The 19,215-nt window shown below is 50.7% G+C and overlaps 1 protein-coding gene across 1 annotated transcript in view; it reads left to right on the top strand.

The window, feature by feature from the left end:
* LOC105492491 (STEAP3 metalloreductase) overlaps window positions 1-18,979 on the top strand; it is a 39,574-nt gene extending 20,595 nt beyond the window's left edge. The window contains exons 2-5 of the mRNA XM_011759687.2: window positions 1,619-2,118; window positions 3,801-4,328; window positions 10,735-10,899; window positions 18,698-18,979. Coding sequence (XP_011757989.1) covers window positions 1,627-2,118; window positions 3,801-4,328; window positions 10,735-10,899; window positions 18,698-18,979 — 1,467 coding nt within the window. The 5' untranslated portion in view covers window positions 1,619-1,626. The remainder of the gene's footprint in view (window positions 1-1,618; window positions 2,119-3,800; window positions 4,329-10,734; window positions 10,900-18,697) is intronic.
* Window positions 18,980-19,215: the final 236 nt, after the last annotated feature.

The following is a 19,215-nucleotide window of genomic DNA, read 5'->3' as shown; positions in this document are numbered from 1 at the left end:
GGTCAGGTGTCCAGAGGTTCCAGGAGAGTGTTGTGGAAAAGTGGGAAGAGGCCGACACCTATGCAGGGTGTCGAAAGTCACCCCGACTGCTCTGCTGCCTTGAGGCAGGGGTTCTTAAGCCCTGTGGAACTGTGGGCTAGTGAAGCTTGTGGACTTCTGCTCAGAATAATGTTCTTACATGCGCCAAATAAAATAGCCTAGGGTTACAAAGGAAACATGTTACATGGAAACACGGTGAAAATATTTTTTAAAAAAGACCACAGTAGCATTACGCATGCTTCTTTATTAGCACATTAAATAACAAGCTCTAGTGGCAGATCTAATGTCTACCATAATTTTATTTTTACTTTATTTTAGTATTATTATTATTATTATTTTGAGACAGCCTTGCTCTGTCACCCAAGCTGGAGTTCAGTGGTGTCATCACTTCAGTCTTCAACTCCTGGGCTAAGCGATCCTCCTGCCTCAGTGTCCTGAGTAGCTGGGACTACAGGCATATGCCGCTGTGCCTGGCTAATTTTTTTTTATTATTATTATTTTAGAGATGGGACCTCCCTATGTGGCCCAGGCTGGCCTTGAACTCCTGACCTCAAGCCATTTTCCTGCCTTGACCTCCTAAAGTGCTAAGATAACAGGTGTGAGTCACTGCACCTGGCTAGCATAGTTTTAAATTTGTGCTTAATTTAAATAGTATTAGGATAAACTATTTACAGGTAAATTTATGATATAATCTTGGCCAGTGTTAATGAAAAATTATGTTGCCTACCTTCATACTTAAAGGAAACAGCAAATTTTAGTTAGAAGTTGGTGACAATTAATATATAATAATTTTTCCCATCCAAGTTTACTGTAGACTGCTGGCCTGAGTCCAGGGTTTCCTCCACATCCACTCGTATCTTGGGCTCAGCAAAGAAGATCGCAGGGCACCCACCCTATCTTAGGGGCCCATTCACATGTCTCTCCAGTCCTGCCCTCAGAGATCAGGGTTTGGTGTTCATTCATTCATTCATTCATTCATTCAGCAAACACTGAGCACTGCCTCTGTGCCAGACTATGATACACAGTGAGATCCAAGGTCAGATGAGATGAGGTCCTGCCCTCAAGCTGTTCACTATCCGTCAGGGAGAGCATAAGAAGAACCGCTCCAAGATGCAAAATGTAGACAGGTATAGGGACATGCTCACCCTTCCTGGTCATCAAACACCCAGCGATGGTGAGGTTGGGGTTAGATAGTCACTCCTGGCTAGTGACACTGTCCATTGCATCATCCTTTTGAAAAGAAGTATGGCACTGCATCACGTTGGTCATGGAAATTCCAGAGTCCCCTTTCCCAGCACTCTCACTCTGCCAGCTTTTCCCTGAGGAAATAATTCAGCAGGAGGAACAAAGGGTGGAGGGCAGAAGTCCTCCCTGCTCTTCCTGAGTCTGTGTTCTCCCCAGGGAAGGGGCTGTGTTGTGCTCACCTTGTTCCCCTGGTGCTGACATATGGTAGCACTCGGTGAACACTTGCTGGATGAATGTCTGACTGCCGTGTAGTTACGATGTATAAGAGGAGGGAGGTGGCAGAAGGGGCAGTCCAGGAGCCCTCCACTGACCAGGTTCCTGACTTCTCTTGCAGCCACCAAGATGTCAGGAGAGATGGACAAGCCACTGATCAGCCTCCACCTGGTGGACAGCGATAGCAGCCTTGCCAAGGTCCCCGATGAGGCCCCCAAAGTGGGCATCCTGGGTAGCGGGGACTTTGCCCGCTCCCTGGCCACACGCCTGGTGGGCTCTGGCTTCAAAGTGGTGGTGGGGAGCCGCAACCCCAAACGCACAGCCGGGCTGTTCCCCTCAGCGGCCCAAGTGACTTTCCAGGAGGAGGCAGTGAGCTCCCCAGAGGTCATCTTTGTGGCTGTGTTCCGGGAGCACTACGCTTCACTGTGCAGTCTCAGTGAGCAGCTGGCTGGCAAGATCCTGGTGGATGTGAGCAACCCTACAGAGCAAGAGCACCTTCAGCATCGTGAGTCCAATGCTGAGTACCTGGCCTCCCTCTTCCCCACCTGCACAGTGGTCAAGGCCTTCAATGTCATCTCCGCCTGGACCCTGCAGGCTGGCCCGAGGGATGGTAACAGGCAGGTAGGTGCTGGGGGAATAATATCCATCATAACAATAAATATAAATGGTTAATTTTCATTGAGTGCTGCCAGCATGCCAGGCTCTTTTTTTTTTTGGTATATTATCATAGCTAATCCTGCATCACTGCAAAATTCCATTTTACAGAACAGGAAATTGAGGCTCAAAGATATTAATGATCTTACTCAAAATCCTATAGCTGGTAAGTTGGGATTTGAACCCAGTTCCTATGGATCTGAAACCCATGTTCTTTCTGCTATGGTAACTGGGTTTCCTAGAGGGCAAGGAGGAAAAGTTTGATGACTTTTTGCTATTTGGAGCCAAGAAGGAGAGAGACTTGGCTTTTAGAATTGGACTTATAAGGAGGAAAGTAACACACTTATGTACCAGGCCCTGAGGAAGGCAGGCATGTCTCAGACCTTTTCTTATTTATTCTAAGGGCTTCCAAGAACTGATTTCTCAGAAAAGTCAACAGCAGGATTTTCTGGGGCTAGATAATGGCTCCACAGAACAGCTAGAGCTGCATACATTTCTTGCCACGAGGAGTTCTTACCAAGACAAGGTGGTTTTTAATGCCACCTTGGTTTTTAATGCATTTTCTTGGTGAAAGAATGCCAGACTCCGTGTGTGTGAGAACTTCCACCAGTGAGTCCAGCCCAGGTGCCAGGCTCTGTAGGACAGTTTCAAGGTGCCCAGCTATACCTGACTACAGCACCTTAAATGCAGCCTATGTCACGGGACTCCCAGGTATGGACCAGGAGGAACAGTGGGGAGTGTTGGGTGCAGGGCGTGGAGGGAACAGAGCAAGCAGGCTGGCTGGAGAAGACTTGGAGGAGGGCTTTGACCTGGGCCCACCTCATGCTGTCAGGCTCAGGGAGCAGGAGTGCATTCCAGTCTGAGGGAACACTCTGAAAAGGCACAGAGATAAGAAACAATGCTCCTAGACCTCAGTTTTCTCATCTGAAAAATGAAGACAATAGTACCTACCTGTGGGCTCATGGCAAGGCAGAGAGATCATATATGTAAAGCTCAGCACAGAGTAGGTGTTCAGTCTGTGTTTTGAGACTAGACTGACCAATGCAGTGTCAACAAGGCCCATGGGGTGCTTTGGGATCTGAGGACTCCAATGTGCCTGCAGGGGGACCTCGTGGGTCAGAGCAGTGGGCTTCAAGGCAGAGAGGGCAGGCTGGAGCTGGCTCGTGGAAGACCTTATGTGCTGACTGAGGGCCCTACTGAGCCGAGAGACATCATCAAGGGGGGCGATTCTGAACTGAGGGATGGAGCTGCAGCCACCGCTGCCCATCCTGCACCATATGCAAAACTCTTTTGCTGAGCGGCTCCCAGGGCAGGCCACAGCCTTGGCGACAGCCGTGTCAGGGGCCCATGGGGACAGCCTGGATGAGCATTTTGCTTGTGACTGCTATGTCCATGAGCTGGGCAAGGCGCTTACTGTTCGCAGCTTCTCTCCTTGAGTAGTTGGCCTGGCTGGGCAGCTGGGCCAGAGGCTGGGAGGCCTTGGCGCCAGAGAAAATACCCCTGGCCTGGGAGCTAGAGTCCCATTAGCTCCCACCTGTACCATTGACTGGCAGCTCACTTGGACAAGTCCCTGCCCCTCTGGCCCTCAGTTTCCTGCCCACTCCTGTGGCCTGTGACCCCATCTGATTGCCCCACTTTTCCTCCCACAGGTGCCCATCTGCAGTGACCAGCCGGAAGCCAAGCGTGCTGTCTCGGAGATGGCGCTTGCCATGGGCTTCATGCCCGTGGACATGGGATCCCTGGCATCAGCCCGGGAAGTGGAGGCCATGCCCCTGCGCCTCCTCCCGGCCTGGAAGGTGCCCACCCTGCTGGCCCTGGGGCTCTTCGTCTGCTTCTATGCCTACAACTTCGTCCGGGACGTGCTGCAGCCCTACATGCAGGAGAGCCAGAACAAGTTCTTCAAGCTGCCCGTGTCCGTGGTCAACACCACACTGCCGTGCGTGGCCTATGTGCTGCTGTCGCTGGTGTACTTGCCTGGCGTGCTGGCGGCTGCCCTGCAGCTGCGGCGCGGCACCAAGTACCAGCGCTTCCCCGACTGGCTGGACCACTGGCTGCAGCACCGCAAGCAGATCGGGCTACTCAGCTTCTTCTGCGCCGCCCTGCACGCCCTCTACAGCTTCTGCTTGCCGCTGCGCCGCGCCCACCGCTACGACCTGGTCAACCTGGCAGTCAAGCAGGTACCCATCCCACGCCCTTCCTCCCTCTGGCAACTCAGCACATGCTTGTCCAGTGCCCTCCACCAACCAGGTGCAGCCGATACCCACAGGTGCAGCCTTACCAGGTGCCAACTGCAGATTCTGTTCTCATGGGGCAGCACCCACATCCTCCTGCCCAAGATTTTGAGTATCAGTGAACAAAGCAGATGAGAATTCCTGCCCCCATGGGTACATCCCAGCTGGGGCAGACTTCAACAAAATACAGCAGTGAATTATAGTGGGCGTTGAAAGGATCAGGAGTGCTAAGGCGCAAACGAAAGCAGGGGTGGGTGGTGGGGGTGCAGTTTTGAAGATGGTCCGGGAGGCCTTGCAGAGTAAGTGCTATGTGAGCAGAGCTGGAAGGAGAGGAGAGGGTCTGGTGGGCCGCTGGGGTGGTGTTGCAGGCCACGGGGCATAGGCCTTGGGCAGAAGTGTGCCTGGTATGTTGGAGGAGCAGCCAGGAGGCCCATGTGGCTGAACAAGGAGCGGGTGGCAGGCGAGGCCTGAGAGGAAGGGCTTCAGACTTAGGCTCTGAGTGAAATAGGGAGCTGGTGAAGGTTTGAATTTAGGCGTTGATCTGCCTGACATTTTAAGTGGTTCTCTCTGGGTTTTGGCTGAGAACAGACTGTAGGAGGTCAGAAGCAGCTAGCTGCTGGGGCCAGCGAGGAGGCCGTGCATATGCCCAGATTTGAGGCAGTGGAGGCTGGAGGCAGTGGGAGCAGTGGAGGAGCAAGGAGATCCCGAAGGCACATGTGAAGCTGGAGTGCACGGAATTGCTGCTGGAATGGGCCCGGGGTCTTGTGGGGTGGTCAAGGATGACTCTGGGGTTTGGGTCTGAGCACCTGAGAGAGAGAGTTGCTGTCAGCGGAGATGGGGGAGGCTGCAGGAGTCAGCGTTCCAGATTTAGGCTTGTTGTTGTTGTTCTTTGTTTTTTACTGGGGGTGGCATTAATCATTCATTTAGAAAATCCATATGGCACTTGGTTGCCAGCAGGATTCCTGGGAAGTGGAGGGCCTTCAGGCCACACCAGGTGGGGACCACCCAGGCATCAGCTGGCACCTGTGCCCACAGAAGCAGGCCCCTGATGCTCCCTCCTGGTCCACAAGCTCACGGGGCTTGATTCTTAGTCCCAAGCTCACATCTTCAAGCAACACTGTCTTTCTTTATTTTCTCCAAATGAATTCCACCTCCAGTGCCCAGCCCTGGGTCTGGTTGGTAATTAGGTCCTGCCCACTCCAGGACGCCAGTCACCCAACAGGGTTCGGCCCAGGTGCTGGTGAGACACTTCTCATCCACCCCTCATTCCAGCCTGGCAGCCCCTGCTCAGGATGCAGGGACCTTGTTGAGGCTGGGCCCTCCCCTCTGAGGATGGGGGATTGGCAGGACTGGGAAGCAGGGCTGGGCACCTCCTGAGAACCACAGACCTCAGCCCCTACTCACTCTCAGGGTTGCTGCTTCTCTGCCAGCAGCTACTCGACTGCCCTCATCCTTTGCCACCCACAGATACTGGCATCATTGCATCTGTGGGCTCAGACTTTCCTAAGACAAAGGAAGAACCCCAGACTTCAGGCAGAAAAGCAAGATGCTTGATGGAAATGAGAGGAAGGGAAGAAATCAGTCATGAACCCTTAACAAGAGCTCGCTGTGTTCCAGGAACCATTCTAAGAGCCTCATACACCACTGTGAATTCATTTAACCCCATCTCATCCCTGTAGGCCAACTGCTATTCTATCCTTATTTCATAGATGAGAAATCCGAGGCACAGAGGGGTTAAGTAACTGGCCAAAGTCACACAGCCAGTAAGTAGCAGAGCTGGGATTCAGATCCAGCTATTTTCCAGATCCATGCTTATACCCACGCTGCTTTCTACAGGGAAACCAAAGTAACAATTGAGTAAATGATTTCAGAACTAGGTCATGCACTCACTCATTCACTGAGCACCTACGCTGCCAGGCCCTGGGGCCACAGAAAGGAGTAAGAAAGACACAGAGCATCTGGCTGCTTGCCTCAGCTGCTGTGGGGCAGTGTGGAGGCCTGAAGGCTAGAGCCTGGACTCACGCTCTCCAGCATCGCTGACTGCAACAAAGATCTTGACCTTGAGCAAGTTACCGCCCCTCTTATGTCCTCGGGGCCCTGATGGGTAGATCAAGCTCTCTCCTAGTGCTAATGTTTTTGATGCTCTTTGATGATATTTTCTTACTGACTTCTACACAGCGCCAGCCCCTTGGCGGGAGGCTCTGCGGGGCTCCTTGGGGACTAGTACAATGTTGCTGCCCAGGATGGGCAGATCTGCGTGGAAGAGACCACGACCACTCCCTCTCCCCTGAGCTGGCAGGTATTTCCAGCACCAGTGGGTAAGACGGTGACGGTGCCCACTATCCCCCACAGCAAGACACACCACTGCTCCCTCCCTCCCCTGCCACCCTCCAACTGCCTTTGTCTAAATTCTCTGCCCTGCCAAGGCTCTCCCTGATATTCTGTTAACCCAATCCTGCCCTGATGCAAATACCAGGGCACAGAGAGGCTCATGCAAGGTAATTTTCCCTGCGTCCCAAAACTCTTTAGGGCTGCAGGCCCTGGTGAGGTTGCCAGGCAACCATCCCTCCCGCAGGACGAGATCAGTCAGACACCGGAGGCCTCTCACGCAAAGGGGCTTAAACTTGTTCTACAGAGTTCTTAAGGGCAAAACCAGGGCTGATGTGGGTATGTCGGGTGGATGGTCAGAGGGAGGCAGGGGCTTGACACACAGCAGCCCAGATGTGGGGAGGTGCCCAAGCCTGGACACATCCAAGCAGATTCTGGACGGTCCGTGGTAAGCCATGCCCGTGGTTCTGGGCCTGGGCACCTGAGGCTGTTCTGCCTTCAGCCCCAAACAGCAGGGCCTCTGGGCAGCTCAGGCCTGATATGTGGTTTCTGCTGCCAGCCCGTGGGCATCTCACCACAGGGTCCCCACACATCCACTCACCACCCCAACTGCCCACGGGGCCCTTGGGTCAAGGGAGCGCATTAGTCCAGGCACAAGAAACTCCTCCAAGATTTCCTTACAGCCCTGAGTCTGCAGATTAGGAGGCAAAGCTGTATCCCAACTGTAGGGAAAACCTTTGAGACCATGTTTACAGACTGTATTATTACCAACAATAACTGATATTTGTACAGGGCCTTTGGTTTTGCTTGTGTATTTCCCTGGAAGTACACATTTCAAGATCAAAATCAAAGATCAAGATCAAAGAAATGTTTAAGCTGCACTCTGTTCTCCTATTACCTTCACCCCAAGCTACATCTGCACATGGCTGGCATAGGATGGTCGGTCTGAAACGCTCATCTGACCATGTCACTGCTGAAAAGGTTCAGTGATTCCAGTGTCCTTGGGATAATGGTAGAACCCTCACTATGTAGCTAGACTCCCTCCACAGCCTCATCTCCCCTTCTCCTGTGAAGTGTCAACACTTGGGTCCCATACTGTCCTCTAAATGGGCAGAGCTCATTCCTCTTGCTTGGCATGCCCACCCTGGGACACCTTGACAGCCTGCAAACTCCTATTCCTCCTTCAAAACCCTACCTCTGTTAAGCTCCCCCAGCCTCTCCCCTGACTTCCCCACACCTGCCTCTATAATCTGTCGTATTTTGTAAATACTATTATTTTTCTTACACACTGCTTCATACCTGACTCAGAGGTCCATGACTGGGTCTTCCACACCTTGGGGTCCATGGTTCCTAACACAGGTTCCCAGTGCATGTTCACTGAGTGACTGATTTTTAACTGCCCACCACAAAGCCAATACCAGGCATCTTAAGAGGAGTGCACGTAGAGCTTGGAGCAAGAACTAGCCTAACTGCCTTGTTGCCACTGAGAACAACAGCCATTTATTACATTAAGCGCCCACTGTGTGCCTGTCCCATGCTACTCATTCCACAAACATAATGCTTTTAGTCCTACAGTAACACAGCAAGATACAAGGATGCTATGAGCCAGGAAAGGGACTGCCCAGGGTCTCATGACTGCCCACCAGTGGCAGAGTCAGCGTCAGAATCCAGGCCTGTGGTCTCTATGCCCCCCAGGTTGCCCTTCCACATCCTGCCACTCCCTCCTCCTCTGAGTCTGGCAGGCAGTGAGTTGGTACCACTCCCTTCCCATCCATCACCCGCTGTGCAGACATGGAGAGGGGCTAATGCTGCAGCCTCACTGGTCCTTCAGCGTCTGATCTGCAACCTAGAGGGAAATCCCACACCTGAATGCTGTCTTTCCCTCTCTTGTTGATGACGACTCTCCTTCGCCTTCTCAAGGTGGCGAACTTGATCATCTCTAAACATAGAGACTTACTAGGCGAGCTATTACACCTCTGTTCCAGTTAGCCGTGTGCGCCACTGGTCAACGGGGAGCTCTGAGCACAGCACTGTGGTTTAATAGGCTGACCGAGAATCTCATGGACTCCTAAGGCTGGCTTAGGTTCAGTCCTCATGTGGCTGTTTGCCATCCACTGCTCCCTTGCCCACCTCATCCCTCCCTTCCCAGCGTCACTGCAGAGAAGAAATATTAGAGGAAAAAAACAAGACATTTTGCAAGCCAATGCGGTATATGTGTGTGTAATCATCGAAACTCTGACTTGTGACATTAACTGCCTGATCTTCCCGAGACGCAGAGAGGAATGACTAATGAAGCAGAGTTAAAGAACAAACAACTTCCAGCGAGGAGATGACTTACTCAATTCATGCTGCGAGATGTGAGTAAGACTTCTCTGGGCAGACGTACGGAGGAGACCTCTCCGCCCTCTGCATGCCGTTCCAGCTAATGGTGACTTCAACCACAGCAGGCACACAAGCAAAATCAAGAGAATTTCAGACATGACCTCATCCAAACCTCCCAGGTAGAGAAACTGAGGCCCAGAGACAGACCTGCTAGAGTCACATGCCACTGGTGGTCAGGACAAGAGGCTGGGTCCCCAGACTCCTGGTCCCTTAGTGGCTTAAAGTCACCAAAGTGAGCCAGGCCTGCCCTAAAATAGACCAGAGGCAATCATTTTTCACAGATTGCAGGAAAAGCACTCAATGGATGGCATTTTCTCCGTTTCTTTAAACTTTCTCTTATAAGCTATAGAACCATTTTGCTCAGCCTAGTGGATTCACTTTTAATATTTTATCTGGTAACTGAACTCATGTTATTATTATTTTTTTTTTTCTGCTGAAATTGTTTCTCAAAAAACCTGTATGAGTCATTCTGTTTTGAGAGGCAGCCTATTAAAGTGGAGTCACATCTTCTAATGGAAATACTGCTCCTTGTTCTGCTGACATTATAGAATTAAAGTACCAGCATTTCACAGTGATTCGCAGAGAACACTTTGACTTCCACGAACTCTGCTACCTGGTCTAGTTGCACCTTGATAAAAGTTCTTCCTCATGAGGGTACTGTGCGAGTGAGTGTTGGCCGGGTTAGGAGGGGGCTCAGTGGCAAGGTGCGGAGAGAAGGGTCAGAAATCTCCAGGTTCATACGGGCTCCCCAGTTTATGTGTCCTGGAGCTTGGTGGGGGTCCCAGATCTCTCAGAGGGCAGGGTGAAGGCAGGTATCTTTATTTTCTGTAGCCCAGGGCCTGGCACACAGTAGGTGCTTCGTAAGTGCTCGCTGAACTGCTTGGTGAATGGCCGTCAGTCTCTCTTGCCTGGCAAAGTTGAGCCAAGGCTGTGTGCCCCAGGCAGAAGTAGAGAACTGGGTAGGAAGACGGGAGGCTGAGAGCTTTGGGTCAGGGAGTGTTGGGGGCTCAGTGTCTGCTTGTGTCTTTGTATGTCCTGAGTGTGAGCCAGTGACAGGGGCAGTGTGGGGCTCCAGGAAGACAGAGGGCTCAGGGTGAGACAGGCTGGGAAGGGAAGCAGCCAGTAGGGTGTGAGCTCATTGGCTGAGGGGATTCTGAGCTAGGAGAGCTCCTCTCTCCTGTCCTGGGATTCTGGGGCCAGAAAACCATCAGACGGAGCCATGCTTAAGGGCTGGATTTCTGGTTGACTCCTTACTCTGCTGATGTGACTGTTCTGATTGGTTGCCCAGGGGCAGATGTGTGAAAGCCCCAGGATCCCCAGTCGTTGGCACCAGAGTGCGTGGGTCCTGGTCCCAGCTCTACATCTGTTAGCTGCATGTGACCTTGGGAAAATGATTTCATCTTTGTGCCTCATTTCCTCCATCTCTAAAATGGGATAACAGTGATCTCTACTTCGTAGGATAGTTTTGAGGATTCGATGAGTTAGTGCCTGAGAAATGCTTGTCACAGACCCGGGTAGTGTCAGGTGCAGTGTGAGTACCCGCCGTATCATCTTTCTTGTGTCCTTCATCATTGCCCTCCCAGGGCACCAGCCTTTGCCATAGCGTTCATGGTTTTCCTTCTTTTCCTTCCATCCATGTCAGGTCTTGGCCAACAAGAGCCACCTCTGGGTGGAGGAGGAGGTCTGGCGGATGGAGATCTACCTCTCCCTGGGAGTGCTGGCCCTCGGCACGCTGTCCCTGCTGGCCGTGACCTCACTGCCATCCATTGCAAACTCGCTCAACTGGAGGGAGTTCAGTTTCGTTCAGGTAAAGTAGTCTCTCGTCCGTCAGCAAGCTTCAGCGTGGCCCTGGCCCACCTCTCATGAGTAAGTGCTCCACCTTTGAGAACTGGCTGGGCTCTGATCATCCGCACAGCAGGACCACTCAGTGAGATGCCAGGCCTTCCTGACCCAGAGGGCCCATCCAAGCCTTCTGATAGGGGCTGCCCGCTAAAAACTTAACCTGCCACTACATGAGGAAGCCAGACACAGGCATGGGAAAACATTACATTCCAGGACACTGAGCCCTGGGTCCACTGTTCTCAGCTTCTAGAATTCTTGAGCTTTCCAAACAAAATTGAATGACATGAAGTCACTGGACATTTTGCTGGTCTAGGTAGGAGTCCGTGGGCTAGGGAGTGAGCGAGCCTGGTCCACCACCCTCCACCCCTCGTCTCAGCCTGGCTCTGTTGTTCCCCTTAACTCCTTGATTCATGCAGTGTGGATGGGAGACAAGCATTAGGACCCCAGTTTATAGGGGAGGTGGCACAGCTTTTTCCCAAGGATGCCATTCCTATGAAACAATCCGGAAAAGGGAGGTCTGTCATCAAATGAATTTGAGAAAAGATTTACTTCCCTCTAAGAGATCACAATGCACTTTGGCACATCAAAAATTCTAATAACATCTACAACAAACAAACCTTTGTCAACCAGACTTATTGGAGCATTAGCACCCTCCCCCTCCTTTTTTCCAAATAACAGCTATCAGCACTCCACAAGCTGGGCACTGTGGCATGTGGCTGGGATCCCAGCTACTAACAGAGGCTGAGGTGGGAGAATCACTTGAGCTTGAGCGATCCTTCCAGGAGTCAGAAGTTCAAGTGTCCAGTCTGGACACCATAGCAAGACCTCGTCTCCAAAACAAACAAACAAACAAACTCCACAGAACATACTCTGGGAAATGCTGCTAGTGGCAAGTTTCTTTTTGCATTTGTTCATTCAACAAACATTTATTGAGCATTTACTGCAGGCCAGGCATCCTGCTAGGCCTGTGATGCAATAGAGAACAAGACAGGCAGAGCCATCTTTCCATGATAAAGGAAACGGAGGCGGGGACATTGTTTACATTTCTTTGGCATCTCCCACTGTTCTCCACACAGAATCTGCGGTCAGTGTTGGCGGATTAACTCCTCCCCTCCCTTGGGTGGGAGCTGACTAATGCTGTATCCTGCCATTGTATCAGGGCAGAGAACAGCCATCCTATCCACCCCCACTATCAACAGAAATCTGTGCAGGGAGGACGTGGTACAGGACTCAGGGACAGTGACAGCGTAATGCTCTTATGTAATCCAAATTAATTGCTCCTGACCAGGGATGCTTCACATCCATTGGAACAACACAGAGTTGTAGCCATGTATTTTTTAAAGTGTGTCTGCCTCTGCATCTCCCTGACTCTGCTCATCTCGGAAGGTCCCTGGAGGAGGGCTCAGGGCTGACACATGCTAGCATACGAGAAGGGGAAGAATTTTATTTATCTGCCACTAATCCCCATGTGTCTCACACTCAAATCTAGGATTTTCCTCTTCCCACCTGGAAGTATCTGGCGTGCACGGCTTATCCACAATTAAAACCGACTGCAGGCTGCTCCCCTCACCAGAAAGCTGCTCCCTTAAGCAGCCATAGATTACATGCCCTGGCTCTGGCTGCCAGAGAAAGCCGGTGGATTTGATTTTGTTAGCAAGAGCTGACTGAGACCCTAGCAGCTGCCTTCTACTTTACATATGAAAGCGTTGAAATACAAATAGGACAGTCCTTTTGCCACTGCAAGAGCGGGGTGGTGTTAGGTGGGTAGAGAGGCAGGATTTTACTTGTGGAAATCAATGCCTGCCTTCCATCCACAAAAACCAGATGTCAATACGGAGGAGGCACTGTCAGCGTCGCCTGGGAAGCCCGGGTTCCAGCTTTCCCTCCCCGCAACCCTGCTCTGTAAGTGTGGGCAGAGCATGTCTGCTCCAAGAGCCTCAGTTTACACCCCTGAAAAACCGAGTTAATGCCCTACAGGGATTTTATGAGCCACAGTAGGAGATTATGTGTGAAAGAAAAATAAAAAGCATGTTGCTATTATTCTTAGGGTATCTGACCATATTTCCATTATCCCTGACTAAGCTACCAGCCATCCGTTTCTGAGTTCAGTAGGCGACAGTGAGATAGAGGCCAGGGAACTCCAACGCTGGGCCTAAAAGTGGTCCAGGTCAGTGTTTGCAAACTGGTGGACACTCACTAGTGGATCATGCAATTGATTCCGTGGATCACAAGCAGCATTTTAAAAATGAAATAGAATGACAAAGAAAACAGTGGAGTGTTTTGCATGTTGTCAGGATACTTTTTCAGTTATGTGGATTTGCTAGTTATATTTGCAAATGTAGCATACCTCATTGTCTACCGGGCAGCAGAGGAAAACATGATTCTTATTGCGAGTCCCTGTCAAATAGGTTGAGACATTGATAACCCAGGCCTGCCTCCCATCCATGGACTCGGATGCTGAGGGATGGCTCTGGCAGTCTATTTTTGCAGCTCCCTGAGTGACTGATAGGTGTGCATGCCACAGTGTGTGGCAACTTCCAGTGCAGGGAACGCAGACAGTGGAACCAGAAGACCTGAATTTCAGTCCCAAGACCGCCACTTACCTGCCCTGCATCATCAGACAAGTTTCCTAGGCTCTCGGAGCTTCGGCTGCTCGCTTGTGCCTGTGTCCACCCCACATGTCATTGAGAGGATTTGAGCTAGACACGTTAAATGCAGGATGCATGCAGCCAACAGTGGCATGCTGGCTTTTAAGGTAAGCTGCAACCTTCTCCTTTAAAGTTAGCACGGCCAGTGAGAAGCTACCTGAGCCCCATCACCCTCCCCTACACACATGTCCACAGCAGACACCACGCCACGGGGACAGCCATGATTCTTGAGGAGCCGTGGCTGACCCCTAGATCTGTAATGCTTTTGTTACCGGAAAAGGGTCCCGATCCAGACCCCAAGACAGGGTTCTTGGACCTCACGCGAGAAAGAATTCAGGGCCTGTCCATACAGTAAAGTGAAAGCAAGTTTATTAAGAAAGGAAGGAATAAAAGAATGTCTACTCCATAGTCAGAGCAGCGGCATAGCTGCCCAGCTGCTTATACTTACTGTTACTTCTTGATTATATGCTGAATGAGGGGTGGATTATTCATGAGTTTTCCGGGAAAGGGATGGCAATTCCCAGATCTAAGGGTTCCTTACCTTTTTAGACCATATAGTGTAACTTCCTGACATTGCCGTGGCATTTGTAAACTGTCATGGCGCTAGTGGGCGTGTCTTTTAACATGCTAATGCATTATAACTAGTGTATAATGAGCAATGAGGATGACCAGAGGTCACTCTCGTTGCCATGTTGGTTTTGGTGCTTTTGGCTGGCTTCTTTACTGCAACCTGTTTTATCAGCAAGGTGTGTATGACCTGTATCTTGAGCCGACTTCCTATGTCATCCTGTGACTAGCAATGTTTAACCTCCTGGGAATGCAGCCCAGTAGGTCTCAGCCTCATTTTACCCAGCCCTGATTCAAGGTGAAGTCGCTCTGGTTTGAACATCTCAGACACTTTATTTAGCTAAAAACCATTGAAACAATGTGTTGATTCCACAAAGAGGCGACTTGCGCTCGCATTTATCCTTGTGTTCCCAAAGCTGTTTTTAAAGTTTTACATTTTATTTTGTGTTCCTTTGGGTACTTTTTGTTATCGTTTTGGTTTGGTTTGGGTTGTGCTAACTGTTCCAATTCAGCCAGTTAAACATGATTAGATGTTAGACTGCAAAATACCCCAGTCAGAGCAGCTCATCTGCACAGAGAAATGAAGGTTCAGCTTTCAGAACCTAAGTTCTCTCCCAGAGTGAGAGGAACTGCCTGTGACCTTGCCCACTCCAGCCACCTGCCTGAAATAATGACAAGACCAGCCTGACCCCAGCTTCGTGAGCGATTGTCCAAAGCCCCTTCGTGCCACAGTAATTGAGCACCAGCAGGAGCTACAACGACCTGGCTGTTTCTTTTTTGCTAACAAGCTTACGTATAATAAAAATGGCCCTAGCTTGGGGATCTTATTAATTGCCTCATGACAATCCCTCTCCTTCTTTTGGGCTTCTTTGGGTTCTGGGATTTTTAAATTGTTCCCAAGGAGAGTTTCTGGGAAAGAAACTCTCTGGAATCATGCAGGCTTCCCACTGGGACAGGAAAGTCAAAGGCCCTTTGTTATTGGCTGGCCTTTGGTTGTCAGCCCTTGCTATGAACCACTAGCCGGAGGCTGGAGCTTCCTGCTGTCTGCACCGTGGGATTTTGGATGGCACAAGCATGAGGATATATGAACAGGAGGAGCTGACTGCCACTGGTGGGCCTCGGAGCAGTGTCTCCACACTGTCCCTGTGCAGAGCCCAGAGTGTCCAGCAAAATTCATCACTCTCTAGATCAGGGGCTGGGGACAGTGGCCCACACAGACCAAACACTGGAGCTACAGGGTACGTTGCCTGAGGGAGATGCAAAGACCTCACTGGGGCCACTAAGGCTGGCTTTCCAGGCCTGGACGGGCTCCCATTGCCGCACCTTCTGGAAAAGCGTCACGACACAGAGGTGGGCGCCCAAAGGCTCTCAGTGGGGCTTTGTCTAAGGAACAGATAGGTCCAGGTCTTCCCCAGTCACATGACCTGAGCAGAGGGGCCCGTGTGGACTTTTCACCCTGAAGCTAGAAGGGTGTGGTGACAACAGTCTCCTACATGAGTGGTCTAGTCCTGGCTGCCGATCAGCCTCATCTGCCCAACCTTAAAAAACAACAGATGCCCACATCCCGCCCCAAACCAATTTAATCTGAATTTCTGGGAGTGGGGTTTGGGCACTAATATTTTACCCAAGCAAGCTCCCCGGGTGATTTTAATGTGTAGCAAGGTTTGAAAACCACAGTCTGATAGCCACAGACTGACAAACTCTCGGGGATAAAGGGCATTGCCCAGCCATCTTGGCAACACCAATAAGTCCACAATGAGGAGGGGTGGGAGGGCCCACAGTTAATTAGGGCTGGGATCCTGGCTGGGGAACATCAGGGTGATTGACGTCAAGACTTATTCTTTTCTTTGAGATGGAATTTAACTCTTGTTGCCCAGGCTGGAGTGCAATGGCATGATTTTGGCTCACCACAACCTCTGCCTCCCGGGTTCAAGCGAGTAGCTGGGATTACAGGCATGTGCCACAACACCTGGCTAATTTTGTATTTTTAGTAGAGATGGGGTTTCTCCATGTTGGTCAGGCTGGTCTTGAACTCCCAACCTCAGGTGATCCGCCCGCCTCAGCCTCCCAAAGTGTTGGGATTACAGGCGTGAGCCACCACGCCCGGCCAAGACTTTTTCCTGATGGTCAGTGCTGGGGACCTTTTTAACCACAGTCTTCCACACCAAGAGATTAGAATTTAGAAAAGTTGGGGTGGCTGAGAAGTTGCAGGGGATTTGGAATTATTGATAGACACTTCCGGAAGTGGCAAGGATTTGCTTACATGTGCCACTGACGGTCAAGGAGGCTTCTCTTTAGGAGGTGACTACATTAAAATGATAGGAATTCACTGTGAGTGACAGCACAAAGCCCACGGTGGCTTCCTCACTCTTCGTGGTGAGCCAGAAGTTGTTAAAGACCGGGCCAAGAAGATTCTAGAAGTGGACACAAAGCCAAGAAGAACCAAAGAGGGTGAGGAAGGATACAGAAGGTTTTATTTGGTTATTTTACTTGGGCCCAGGGATGTTGAACGTGAGAACCTGTCTGTGAAATTGTAGTGTGCAGCCATTGGAAAATGTTTATTATTATCTTTAGCAAAAGTATTACAAGCAATTCTCCCACACCATGTTCTTTCACTCACTGACATTCACCGTCCTGGTGTCTGTTCTGGAGCAGGCGCAAATGAAGGGACACACACACACACACACACCAGGGAGGAGCAAGAACGGGGCCCAGTGTGTAATCAGACCCACTTAGAAACACTTCTGAGGGGAGTTCAAATGAGAAGCATCTGTCAGCCGAGGCTCTGGATTGATGCCGACAAGCTAGGCTAGAAGGGAATCCATAGAGACCACCCAGAGGTCTCGGTGAGCCACCACATTTAAATTACACCCTCGCAATGTCTCCTTGGAGAAAATGCGTATGTGTTTATTGCTTGATGGTCATTGCTATTTCCATCCCTGTGTAATAGACATGGTTTCTCCTGCCCCAAAGCTCTTAGTGGCTCCCCAGTGCTCGCAGAATTCAGTCAGAGCCCCCCTGTGCCACTCTTCCCTCGCTCTCGGTGCCCTCTGCTGTGTCACTGCCTGCCCTGTCTAGGGGACTAGATGGAGGCGACTGCACCTACCCAGCACTTCTCCCTCTGACTTTAGCTTTGGAAATTACTTATCTCCCACTAAAGTTGATTAAGTGGACTGCCCAGGGTTCATATCAGTTGAACCAGCACCAACAGTAGAACCTGGATCTCTTCCTTTGTGGTCCATGAGAACTCGTACATGCCAAGAGGCTGGAGTCACAGAGCAGCACTTCCCAGCCATTTTCACATTGCAGCTCCTACAGAAAGTCATGCTTTGGGTGGTGGATCAGTCACTCTTGGCTGGAAGTGACCCACAAAAGCCCACACGTGGTTCAAGGGGTGGGAAGCTCCATTGTAAAATGGCTGGGACCATTTCCATTTGGAGTTGGACGGTCTCTTCTCCCCACGGTCACTAATCTCCAGAGGGAAGAGTAGGCCCAGCAGGGTTTCCACGCGGGATATTTATAACCCAGCATGGGGCGGGAGGTGAAGGTCTGGCATGCACAGAGGGCATCTGTGTGGTGTTCTGGGGCTTTCTATATGGTGCCAGGTCACCCAGACCACAGGCCCCATGAGTGGGCCTTCACTACTGGTGCCAAATCCACATGCCATCTGTAAATTATTTACTCTGCATTTATCTTCAAGCTAACTTAAAATCAGTCCACTTTTTATCTGATCTTAACTTAGGCCAAATGTTATCTGTGAAATTATGATTTTGGTATACAGGCAGACACTTGTTACTCTAATATACATTAAAATACGCACATAACTAGTAAAATTTGTATACACACACACATACATGTATATGTGTATATATATATTTAGAGACAGGGTCTTGCTCTGTCACCCAGGCTGGAGTGCAGTAGTGTAGTAGTGTAGTGGCACAATCTTGGCTCACTGCAGCCTTGACCTCTTGGGCTCAAGTGATCTCAGCCTCCCAAGTAGCTGGGACAACAGGCACATGCTGCCACAGCCGGGTTAATTTTTTTGTATTTTTTGAAGAAACAGGGTCTCACTATGTTGCCCAGGCTGGTCTCGAACCCCTGGGCTCAAGCAATCCTCCCACCTAGGCCTCCCAAAGTGTTGGGATTACAGGCGAGAGCCACCGCAGCAGGCTTTAAATGTTTTTTAAACTTCTTTGAACTTAATTCCATCTGAAATCATCCAGCAGCCTCCAGAGATACAAATAGCCAAGTTAAGGAAAAAACATGGTTATATGGTTATTGTAAGGAATCCGCATGAATTTGTCAGTCCTTAGATACCTTCAGCATAGAAGCATTCTTCCCATTTTCCTGTTGTGGAAGCTGAGGCACAGAGAGTTGAGAGTTATCATAAAATCACACTAAGAGTGATAGAAGTCGGGTTCCAACCCAGAGCCACAAGGGCTAAGGTCACCCTCCTTTCCCTCCGCCAGGCCAACAGAGGAGTCGTTGGCAGGATTGCTGCATCTGTCATCCCCTTGCCCTCACTCCAGCCTTTTTTTCGCTCCACAGTCCTCGCTGGGCTTTGTGGCCCTGGTGCTGAGCACACTGCACACGCTCACCTATGGCTGGACCCGCGCCTTCGAGGAGAGCCGCTACAAGTTCTACCTGCCTCCCACCTTCACGCTCACGCTGCTGGTGCCGTGCGTCGTCATCCTGGCCAAAGCCCTGTTTCTCCTGCCCTGCATCAGCCGCAGACTCACCAGGATCCGGAGGGGCTGGGAGAGGGACGGCGCCATCAAGTTCACGCTGCCCACGGACCATGCCCTGGCCGAGAAGACGAGCCACGTATGAGGTGCCTGCCCTGGGCTCTGGACACCAGGCACACGAGGGACGGTGCCCTGGGCCTGTTAGGTTTTCTTTCCTTGGTGGTGCAGAGCGGTATAACTGTGTGCAAATAGGAGGTTTGAGGTCCAAATTCCTGGGACTCAAATGTATGCAATACTATTCAGAATGATACACACACATATGTGTGATATGTAGTTACATATATTCCACATATATAACAGGATTTGCAATTATACATAGCT

Source organism: Macaca nemestrina, chromosome 11 (genome assembly GCF_043159975.1).
Source record: "Macaca nemestrina isolate mMacNem1 chromosome 11, mMacNem.hap1, whole genome shotgun sequence".
Lineage (NCBI taxonomy): Eukaryota > Metazoa > Chordata > Mammalia > Primates > Cercopithecidae > Macaca > Macaca nemestrina.
This window is presented reverse-complemented; position numbering and strand designations above follow the sequence as displayed.